Source organism: Gavia stellata, chromosome 17 (genome assembly GCF_030936135.1).
Source record: "Gavia stellata isolate bGavSte3 chromosome 17, bGavSte3.hap2, whole genome shotgun sequence".
Lineage (NCBI taxonomy): Eukaryota > Metazoa > Chordata > Aves > Gaviiformes > Gaviidae > Gavia > Gavia stellata.
Window position 1 is genome coordinate 19297877 of NC_082610.1, and position 12037 is coordinate 19309913.

Sequence of the window (12037 nt, forward strand, 5' to 3'; positions counted from 1 at the left end):
GGCGTGAGAGAAACGCTTCAGTGATGAATGTGCACCGAGCAAAGGGACAGAGGGAACACAGGGAACTAAACAACTTGCGATATTGGAGTCCTGTTGCATATCAGAATTTTTCTTTCCTCTCTTATGGCAACGTTTGGATCTGGAAGTGTGCAATGATACTATTTGCTTGAATTGAATCTCCATTTAATTAGATATTGCTAAAATTATACCATAATTTTGCTAACATTATAAGAGTTGAATAGGTCGACCCTATTACTTTAAAAATGAGAGACTATGCTCTACTGGAGTACCTTGGGTTTGCTGCAGTGAAACCAAAGGTAGAATTTGGCTTTAGATGATTAACTGATGTAATAACATTTTAAAGTCAAAAATGAGAAACATCACTGAAGTCTTCCAAGGGCACTTACCTGCAGAGAATGGCAGCTGTGTGTAGATCATATTCACAAATACACTGCCAGAAGGCTGGATCACAATGTTCTGTCCACAAGAAAAGGCAATGATCATCAACCATTTTTAGGAAAGGTAAAACATTTTCCAAATATTTTCTATCTAGTATTGTTCAGGATAAAGGAGGAAAAAAGTGGGGGGAGACTGTGATGATGTTCTGATTCCTATACTATTTCTTTAATCTTTATTACTGTGGTCCATTGACTGACAAACCAAAAAAGCAAAAGCCCAAAGATAACTAAATGACAGAAAACTACTAGGATCTTGATTTCCAATATACCTCCTTTATTCTTCATTTTTTCTTTGAATAATTTTCAAATGAGATAAAAAAAATCAGTGCAGATTTCCTGCCTGTGCTGTTGTGTGTCATTTGCAGACTACTTGTATATTAAGCTTTTAAAACATCCCTGCAGAATGTTAGGTGTGTACATTTGCTACTTACAGTTTGTCCTCCATTTAGGCTGACGGCTATACCCTTGAGGCATGTCTCAGTGTCAGTCAGGCCACACTTGTGGATATCTCCCAGAACAGTGAATTCATTGCTGTCACAGAGCTCAAAGAAGAAAACAAAAGATATTGTTAAATGGATTTGTTATATTAAAATACTGTGTTAAAAATGTTCACACTTAAATGCCATTCTTAGTAAAGTGAGTCATTTAAAATATTGTTTATTCCTTTTCTTCCTGCTCACATGTTCTTACATATATGCTAACAGTCACCAAGTAAGCTAGCATTCATGCAGTCTCCACAGTGGAAGCTATCCATTACTTCTGACATTCAAGGGCAAGTTAGACATATTAAGCTGAACATTTAAACTTCCTAGGTAATACTAGTTTAATACACTAGAGAAGAAGGAAGTGTGCCTTTCTTGCCCATTGGTTATGGTGTTTACCTGGGAGAGGAGAGAAACTGTTTCCAGTCTCTTCTGCACTGAACAGATAGATTATCAAAGAGCCTGGTGATTTGGACATTCTTTTAACAGGTAGGCAATATGCATTTAAATATCCTCTCATAGGAGAAAATGAAGCTAAAATCACTATTCACTAAGCTACTGAATAAACGCAGAATTGTTTTTCTCTTGGTTCTGATTTTCATTGGACAGTGTTCTGTGAGCTGTATTCAAAGTATGCCTAACGGCCAAGATGTTACAGGGACACATGCAGAAGGCTGTGATTCTGAATGTGTCTTATCACTTTCTTGGCGTAATGAAGATTAAATTGAGGACAGCTGAGATGCAGAATTACAGCCATCTGGAGATTTAATGTTAAAATTGTGGGGTTTTTGACATTTTGTGTCAAAGTTTAGGGGTTTTCTGTACCTCCAGAGCCTCTGAGAATCTAATTTTACATGTTGGTGTCAAAAGGGGAGTTCAACATGTAAGACTGATCTATACTCCCATTGTGGATCGAGCCCAGTGCTTGTGAATGTCATCAAAAAGTTTCATTGATTTAGTCTAATCTGTTTCTAAATCACCTCATTTCTAAGCTCATTTCTTAGCTCATTTCTAAGTTTTTATGGTTCTCTTTCTTGGTAACATTCAGTCTGAGCTTTTTGAGAACAGATTTTTATTTAATATGCAGTCCTTATGAAAATTGTTTACATCAGTCATCCAATACAAATAAACAACAAATATACCCAGGGTTCTGAAATCTGCAAATCTGTAGTCATTATTTTAGATATATCTACTCAGAATTCAGTCTCTACTAATCTAAAAACTCCAGTAAATCTTAGATATTTTTGTAAGTCATCAGTTTCTAATTCAGGTTTTAGAATTCTTAGCTTTTTGCTTTTAAACTCTAGAGTCTTCTATGTTTACTGGGAAAGACTGTTTGGAAGGTTGATCATCTTAATGGAATATCTCCCCTCCCATGAACTCTACATAATAATAATTCCATTACGAATACTGTTGATCAAATAAGCCATTGACCTATATTAACTGTGACAAAAAGGACAGTACCAATGGACATAATAAGCACATTGCTCAGAAAGAAGTAGTTATAAAACACCAGACAGGCAATATTTAATTGAAAAATTAATGGGAAGCATGGAGATTTTTTCATGGAAACTAAAAACTCAGTGCAATACTTAAACGATGATCAAAGAACGCAAAAGTACTACAATCAGTTTATTTTGTATAACCCTAACAAAAGCCCCCTGAAATCCATTTAAGGATCCATGTTGTCCCTCTAAGTCTCAGAAAGTTGATGTGATTGCCAGTAGTTTTGCTTAAACAACATTATGTATAACAAAAAACATTTTCCTTTAGCGTATTGCTTTAGCAAGGATTGTGACTCATTTTTACCTTGGTTAGGACATAGCTACAGTCTCCAAAGAAGGAATAATATTTCTCATCAAATGTTGAAATGTGGGAGCCTCCTTCGATACTGCAGGTCCCGGGGCATGCCTGGGTGACACAAGACCATTCACCTCCAATACAGGTACTGAAATGAAGAAGGCATTCAGTAACCTTGGGTAATGCAAGTGTAAATGAAATAAGAGACAATAAGGGCAGTTGATGCCTTAATTTTCCTCTTGAAGCATTGATCATACTGTGAAAGAAACCAACCTTGCCTTGAAATCTCAGAGTTAAGTATGGGGCAGGCACATTTATATTAGTGATAATTTTTTATATATTGCTGTTCATTTCCAGTCTTTGGACTGAATTCAGTCCTGGTGAACCTGGCATCCATTCTGCTACATATGAAGGATTGCCCCTCATCTCCAATAGCACAGCTCAAGCTTCAAACACGTTAAGTGTTTCTTGGAAGATAACATACATGTTTGTGGTTCTTGTATTCATGTATAGATAGGAGCATTTGCATACACTTATGCAATAATACTTCAGTAATTATAGTGATATTGAAAAAATACATATTGTATCTGTCAAACATGCCTCTCAAATGTGATCTCCCATTCTGTCTAATGCAACCTGTTCCTAAATGTCATGTCCTCCATAGTATTTACATGAGCATCCTAGTATTACACTGTAGTGCTGCAAAGGATGTAACACAGTAATTCACATTTTTAAACACCTCTGGTATTTGAATTTGATTGTCTCCTAATTGATTGGTCTTGAAATTGGAGTACCTATATCTAAACTCAAATTTTTGCCGCCAAGCAAGAGTAGAAAACAGAGATGTAAGTATCCTTTAAAAATGTGTAATCAAGGAACTTCAGTTGATAAGTAGTTCCTCATTTCTTTTTAAGGGGAAATGAGTAGTTTTTCCCCTGTCTTCAAAACGTTCAAGTAATACACATAAGAAGTATGAGAAAGGGAGTATGTTACCATGATCTGCATTTAGATGAGAAGGAGGCACCAGGAGCATAAGTTTCACCTTCATAGGTACAGTGGCAGTCTTTACGGGGAACGCAGCCAGCACCATTAATGTCATCAAATACCATTCCTAGGGAAAGAAATGGTCTGTCACTCATTCTGTGCACTGCAGAACCTGCTTTTGTACACGTATCTGGCAGATGCCTGAAAGCATGTTCCATTTCTTCTCTGTTTCACAGAAGATGAATAGAAAGTACTTTAAAATAATAGGATGCCAGTTATGTAGGTATTGAAGGGCTATATTCCCCTGAAGCCTATCTAAAAATCTTAGAGTGATCAAAAGAGACTTCTAGGGAAGTACCTTTCTGTTATGGACTTCATTAGATTGGAATTAGGATTAAAATTACTAGATAATGAGGTGCAATAGATGAACCATTTGTAAGACTGCCCAGAGACATATTTTTACAGTAAATATTTTTGTACCCAAAGGCGGAGGATTATCTAAGAGAAATCAATGCTATTATACAAACAAGTGATCGTGTATTCTGTGAGACATCATGGAGGATGGGCAGAAGAGCTGCAAGGGGTGAAGGTCCTACCATGCAGTCACTCACAACAACAACAATTCTCAGCCACAAAAGTAAGTGTGCACAAAGAAAACACATTTGCATTGTTTGTCTTGTACTGATATTCAGTTCTCTTGCATAATTCTCTGAAGCGCCAGATTTAGCACACTGCCTAGTGCTCTCTCAGCTCCTTGTTGTTAGACACAGAGCACTGGACAGGAAGGGTTTGGTAATTTGGGGAACCAGATGCAGCTTTTCTAAGACCGGGAGTTATCATTGTGGGCAAAATGTGATTAAACATTACATACTTTCTGTGAACTGAATATGGATGCTGAGAATAGAAGACTTCCCCTTACTGTTAGGAGCCAAGTATCTTATTCTCAGTTCAGTCATTGTGTACATCTCAGGCATGTTTGTTGTTTAAAATGTTAGTAATGATGTATGTGTATCAAGGAAGAAATATAGTTATTACTTTGATGATAAGAGCAGCGATGACGTGATAAGAATGATACAGAGCAGGAAAGTTGTTAAATGAATACAGGTAAGTGTTCTAGCGGTTTTGGCTATGGGAAAAGGGCAGGAAATAAGCTTGCCTGGAGGGCAGACGCAGCCATCTGTACAATGATCTTCACAAAGTGCAGATCGTTCTGGGTTGCTGCACGTGTCAGAGCAGGGGGAGCCACACTCCTGGTATTGCATGTTGAAAGGACATAATTTGGCTGAAAGTAGAAAGAGTATTATAATGGTGACTTTTCCTTTCAAATGTCGAGAAAACTGTATTTGTAATTTAGGATGTTTTCTGTCAAGATATAATGGGGAACCCTGATCCAAGTGGAGGCTGCAACATTTTAGACTTTCTGATATATATTGAAAACCCTTAGGAATGCAAAATCCTCTAAACTTCCATATTCCCAAAGTCTTGAGTATGCTCAGGTTAAAACTGATTTCATGAAAATTACATGCACCTTTAAACAGCTGTCTTCCTCAGGAAAAAAGTTCACATATTTGAAGTTTACTAGATATGGGTAGTAAGCACAGGTGAAAGTTCCCTTCCTAAGATACTTACGACACAGTTCTGAGGTTCTCCAGTTCAGAGGCTGTCCACCTGCATGAGCGCACTGCCGGGAGTATTCAGCAAAGGTGTTGCACATGCAGAAGTCAGCCATAGAGCTATCACAGTGGCATAGGTCTTGTATGCAAGTTTCAATGTAGTCCTGAACATTCACAAGCGCATTACAGCTTGTAAATGCTTTACTGGTTAATACTGTCTCACAGATAGAAGCCTAGGAGGGAAAATAGAGAAGGTAAAATGAGTGTTTAGAAAATATGAAACTAATTATTTAAGGCGTGTAGCAGAACAAACCAAAGGTCCATCTGGTCCAGAAACCTGTCCAACAGTAGCCATAAGCAGCTGTTTAGGGAAAAATATAGCAATAGGGCAGTAGACATGGAACCCCTTTGATTAACTCCCCTATCTTCCCATATCTTGAGTTACTTTCAGCTAAGGCGACCTCCCAAGCATTATACTGTTTCTTTGTATTAAGGCATCCTCAGTGAACTTCTCTTTCATGACAATATCCTGTCTTGTCTTGGAAAGGGAATGCAAATTTTTTGCATTCACTTTAGCAAAGAATAAAAAATTAAACTTAGAAAAATTTATTTCCAGACCTATGGTTGAATCATATTCATGCTATATTTTTTCCAGTTCTAACAAATTTTCTCCAAAGACAGGGAGAATGTATTTTACACTGAGAAAACAAATTTTGAAAGAGAGGTTCTTACAAATTCAGCTGAGCAGTTCACTGGAACAACAGAAGGAATAGGATCAGCACACTGCTCTGTGGGTCCATCCATCTTCTGCCTATTCCCAAACTGTATGGGAGTCAGTTTTATCTCTGTAAAAAGCAGTCCAAATATTAGAATAATATTTACTGGTTTACTGGCTTTTGCAAGGAGATATTTTCTTTTGTGACACTACCTGCTATGACATGAACAGTGATCACCAAATAATATCACTATAGTATGAAAGGCAAAAGGAGACAAAGAAGGTATACAAGGAACTGGATCCTAACTATTGAAAACAAGTAGGAAGTTGCATGTGGCAGGTCTTAAAAGATCTAACAGTAATGGAAGCAGCCTAATACATCTCAAAACCCCGACTCTATACATAACTGACATCATAGAAATACATAAAGAAGTATCACTAGTTTTGCAGTTAATACAACTCACAACCTATGTTACAGTATACTGCTAAAGAAAGAAAAACAGAGTGCCAATACTTAATAATGCTTTTTATTACTTACTCTCTGAAATAAATTCATTGCTAATTGGAATTCCATTGAAGTCCCCGCAAAGTCCGCAAGTTTGATTGGCATATTTCTTATCTAGTTCCACCTAAAAGAAATGAGGAAAGAGAGCTTAGGTTCATAGTAATGTCAGCCTTGATGGTTAGGAACACAGCCTGCATCAATATTGCTTATGTACTCAGAACCTGACATACGTATGCTGTGCAGACTGTGTTGTGTGGTAACAAGGTAGGCATCACTGGGAAGGTCAGTGACAACCAAGAAAAACTGGGTCCTATTCTAGCTCTGGGGCTGTGAACATCAGAGCATTGCCAGGTCTGGAATCTAAGGAATACTATGAGGTGGGAATGGTATAATTGGGGGTCTGTTGATCCTGAGCTGAACTTGTTGGGAAAAAAAGGGAAATTGGGAGAAGACTGGAAGACGGAACAATACACTAAAAATGGACACAAATCCAAGAGTAACTAATGCCTGCCTGGCTGATTAAGACGGCAAAGATGTAAACAAACTATTTGCAAAATACAGGCTTTCTGCCATGTTTTAGATGTTTTCTTACCAGGAGGGCATCCTCTTCATTCCAAAGGAAGGTCAGTCCTAACTTGGCAGAAACTTTCAAATAGCTGTTACTTCTCTCTATCAAGACTCCCATATGGCTGTAGGGCATCTGAACCCTGGGGAAAGATCACCGTAATTCAGTGGGGGTAGGGACAGAATAGCCATTGAATACCCACACTGATACCCTTTCTCATTCCCTTTGAGAAGCTTCAACATGCCTAGGTGAGGAAATTACTCAGAGCAGTTACTAAATACAGACAATGCAAGTTTGTAACATTTTGGCTGTTACCTATGCAATTGCTTCTCATTGTGCAAATGGATCAGCATTGCTTTCCCTGGTGTTCCTTTTGGCTATCTCTGTTAATAATGTTTTGCTAGGTAAAATGTTGGCATATGTCTTTGGTTGTATTGTTCAAAAAAGTGCTGGGAAGTTCTGTTTTGCAGGCAGTATGCTTCAGGTTATTGCTATTTCCTCCTTAAAGCCCTTGATAATAAAGGGATAGACTCTTCAGGCTTTCTGTGACATGAGTGCCATTCACAAAGGTATATCCAAGATAACCTTTAGACTAGCTCGCTGTACACAGCTGCTATAATACACAACTCACTGTGGGATAGCTGCCCAAATATTTACCCAGCCTTTTGGACAGGTTTCACACCCTACGCCAAAGTCAGTGCTACCATGATACATAGATAGCAAGTTTCCACACTAGCTCATTTTAAATGAGCACAGGTACAAGCTGCAGTCACTGCTTAACTGCATACTGTTCAGTGCAAGTGACAGGACAAGAGGAAATGGCCTGAAGTTGCACCAGGGGAGGTTTAGACTGGATATTAGGAAAAAGTTCTTCACTGAGAGAGTGGTGAGACACTAGAACAGGCTCCCCAGGGAAGTGGTGGAGTCACCATTAGTAGAGGTGTTCAAGGAACATGTGGATGAGGCATTGTGGGACCTGGTTTAATGGGCATGGTGGTGTTAGTTGATGGTTAGACTTGATGATCTTACAGGTCTTTTCCAACCTTAGTGATTCTGTGTGATTCTGTGACAGAAGCCGTCAAAAATTCCTCTCAGGGATCCTGTTCTGGTACAATTAATGGAAAGCAGAAGTTAAAGGGTGTAAACACCTAACACTTTGACTGAATCCAGCCTATAGACTCAATTGTATATATACATACACAATTGTAGCAGTAGGGCAGCATCTGGGATATAGCTCATGTGAACAAAATGGACACAGGCGTGATCCACAGAAGTGGCACTTAGCTCACTGTCAGGCCCTCTTATTTTTGTTGATACTTCAGAAAGGACCTGAACCCTCCAGCTGCTTGGGAGCAATGTGAGATCAGATGAGGGAAAGGGATGCTCACTCAAAGAGCCCACTGGGAACAAAAGCAGTGATGGCAGTTTTAAGTTATGAACGTACGGTTTGCCATCAAGCAGGACAGAGCCGCGGGTCAGTTCAATCACTGCTCCTTCCAGCTTCATGATGACGTGAGTGATCATGGTAGCATTTTCCACCATTGTACGCCTAATCTGGATGTTGAAGTCCTCATAGGGAGATTTGCAGTTGGATGCAAAGATGTAGTTGCAGACACCAGGGAAGTAAAATATGTCCCCGTCAAAGGTCTTGAAGTGGAAGTTACCCCACGTGCTGCACACACGGCCATTGTGAGAGGGGTTGCCAGCTGTGGATTCAAAATAAGCAGCAAGAATTTTCTGTAATTTGCTGTAGATACCCTTCCTTTAGTTGCTTTTCCCCTTTTATTTCTTTCACTAGCCTCTATCCAAAAAGCCCATCTTCTGTTTTCCTTCTTGTCAAACTATTTGTTTATCGAACTGTTATTTATTTAGTTCAGTTATCTTTTGTGTTTAATCTGTTTTGCATAGGGATATAGGGCCTAAGATTGGAAGAGACCTCCCGGGTCACTATGTCCAATGCTCTGGTTCTGCTGACAGCCATATTCTATAAATCCTTTCCTAAATGTATGAAGTTCTAAAGTTTCACCATAAAACCTGTTTAAAGTTAGTTTAAAACTAACTGGTGCTCCTGCTAGGTAAGACCACTCATAGCTGCACCCTTTGAATAGCTGGAAGACTTTTGCCAGCATCTGCCAAATTGTATTCCTGTCTCATGTGTGCCTGGTTGTTCTCGTGCCAGTATTACACTTCACCTTGAAGGGGTTCCACCTCCCTGCTCCTCCCCCACCCATTATAGAAATCACCTGACTCTTTTCAGTCTTCATTTCCCTACAAACAGGCTCTCCTATCTCCCTGATTACCCTTGCAGTCCCTCTCTGTGTCTCTTCCAGATTTACACTCACCCTGCTTGAACACGGCTAGTCAGAATTGTACCCCATACCCTAGATAAGATGTCTCACCAGTGCTTTGAATACATTAATATTTCCCTCTCTTTACTGGAAATATTGTGCATGATTTAATCCAGTATTATTTTTATATACATAAAAAAAATATAATTTCTTTTAATTTTTTTTACAGCTGCATCATATTAACAAAATGCAGGCTGAGTACTGGGGTCACATTTAGATTATCCTTTTTAGCTGATGAACTGACTACTTTTCTTGTTCATTATTTATTTTCTGGTGCTAAAGGATCTTACACAACTTATTAATCTCTTCAGCCACTCTATGCTCTACCTGTGTGATCAGCAAGAACAGATATCTGAGCCATGACATTTGTTTAACTTACCCTTTACTTTCAGTGTGTTTTGCAAAGGTGGAATGATTGTCACTTCTCGGGATTTTGAAGCTGGTGGAAAATCTAAGGGGGAAAAACCGATCAAGTTTAGTCTTTTTAGAAGTCCTTAAAAACAGATAGAGATTGCCCAGTCTCTTTAGTGCTTAACATTTCCTACTGCTAGTTACACTCTAGGGGAAAGTTTCCACAAGGTTTTATTGGTGGTTTTTACACCGTGCTTTGTGTTCTGTCTTTCTATATATTTCACTAACAGCCAAATGCCAAAGACCATGCTCTTTGGCTGCAGTACTTTCTTCCATCATTTTTTCAAGACTCCCATCTAATGCAGGCCCTGATGTTCTGAACTCAAAAGCAGCAATCTGATCCTCAGAGCACAGAGTTGTAATAGCGATGCAGAAAAAGCAGTGCTAAAGTCTATGTCTGAACCTTTGCCTCTCAGTACACTTAGAAGCAGAAAGTTACTGAAGAATATTAGAAGCTGAGGATAAGAAACAGGAGCTGTTTTTTTTCCTGAAGCTCATCTCTTTCTTTGTGCTGAGACATGCACTTTTGCACAACCAAATCTAAGCAGATTTTTTAAAAAAGTTTAAATTCTGTGGAAGTTTAATCATGTGCTTTTCATGCAAAGACTTCTATTGGTAGGATCCAGACCTAAATTTTCCATGTCCAAATCCAATGTTTTCTCTTTGGATCCAGCAATGAAAGGCATAGAATACTTAGAGAACCTGCAATGTGATTTTCTTAACATGAGGTTCTGAGGAATCGATGCCGTTTCTCCCCTGAAAGTATCAAAATTGTAGAATTTGATGACTTCCAAAGTGTAGATTGTGCAATACCAGCCATCGACTTCTGCATTTAGACCAAAAAATATCACTAAGACAAATATGTGTTTTAGAAAGACAACCTCATCTAGTCTTGATGTGAGGATTTTAAGGGAAAGCACACATATTACTTTCCTTGACAATCTGTTCCAATAATTAAATGCACTCACTATTTTTAAATAATTTGTGGCACACTCCAGTTTGGGTTTATCACTATTTTAATTGCCAGCTAGTGACCTCACAAATTGCAGACTGCAGAGCAGGATTAATGATAAATTGTTTCAGCCTGTCATTACTAAGACACCAGTCAGTGCTGTATCCTTCCACCCTTATTTTTCTCTGTACAGTTATGGTGTTTGCTCTGTACAGTCATGTATCACGCATGATCTTGTAGAGTTTAATTACTCTAATGTTTAAGGTAGTTACTGTTTTCTTATTCTCTCGTGAGTGATACAGTCATCTTGACACGGCATAAAAAAAATGTATCTTTTATTACCTACTATCAAGTACCTTGGTGATATGTATGTATACACACACCTCTTCTGAAAATACACTTTTAGATAGAAGATGTGTACCTTTCATGAACTTAAAGATTAGATAGCTGTATCATATCAGTAGACCAGATCCACTGGGCCAGATCTCAGAGGAAGTTCTCCAGTTTAGAGCAATCGGAGAGATTGGCTGGGAATTGGATATATTGTACAGAGGATTCCTCTCTCCTTTTCTTTTTTTTTTTTTTTTGGGGGGGGGGCAGGGGGAAGGGAAAGTATGTTGCAGCTAGGAATAAGAAGATTCTAGTAATCTTATTATTTATCAATTTAATTTGGGACAAAATCTTAGATCAGCATAAAATACTTACAATTTTGTCGCTGCAGGATGGATGGAGAAACATAGTTTGATTTTGATTGTTGTTCATCATCCTGGGCTTGAACTACATCAAGAAGAGTGGAGGAAGCAAATGTTAATGTCTAATTTTCTTGAGTTCCCTCATCATTTCTCAGTTATAGCTGTTTAAACATGCAACAGTCAGTATATCAAAAATCAGCAAAGCTATGTTCATGTACCGGAGGTCACATGTGCATCAGGACCTGTGCTACGTGCAACCATGATGGCCATATACCACTCCTTCAGCTTTTTTTTTTTTGCTAATAAATCACTGCAGGGAAGCCATCAAAAACATGCCTGTGATAATATGAGTAGATCCTTATTCTGTTATTGTCATAGTATCCCTAGATGCCAAGCTTTTCAGATAAAGGACTTCATTTTCTTAGTTTTTATGATCATTGTGTGCTTTAAGCATCAGTAAAACCCTTTGTCTAGCCAGAGGGCTTTAAAAACAGTCTTTCCTTTTGTACAGG

The 12037-nt window shown here is 38.5% G+C and overlaps 1 protein-coding gene across 1 annotated transcript in view; it reads right to left on the reverse strand.

Annotated features, from left to right (window-relative positions):
- The window catches only part of MUC5AC (mucin 5AC, oligomeric mucus/gel-forming), a 50893-nt gene extending 39107 nt beyond the window's left edge, over positions 1–11786 (reverse strand). The window contains 13 exon segments of the mRNA XM_059826126.1: positions 408–477; positions 890–1000; positions 2750–2888; positions 3734–3851; positions 4881–5006; positions 5354–5570; positions 6070–6182; positions 6591–6681; positions 7150–7264; positions 8567–8828; positions 9850–9921; positions 11539–11610; positions 11744–11786. Of these exon segments, the coding sequence (XP_059682109.1) occupies positions 408–477; positions 890–1000; positions 2750–2888; positions 3734–3851; positions 4881–5006; positions 5354–5570; positions 6070–6182; positions 6591–6681; positions 7150–7264; positions 8567–8828; positions 9850–9921; positions 11539–11610; positions 11744–11786 (1549 nt within the window).
- Positions 11787–12037: the final 251 nt, after the last annotated feature.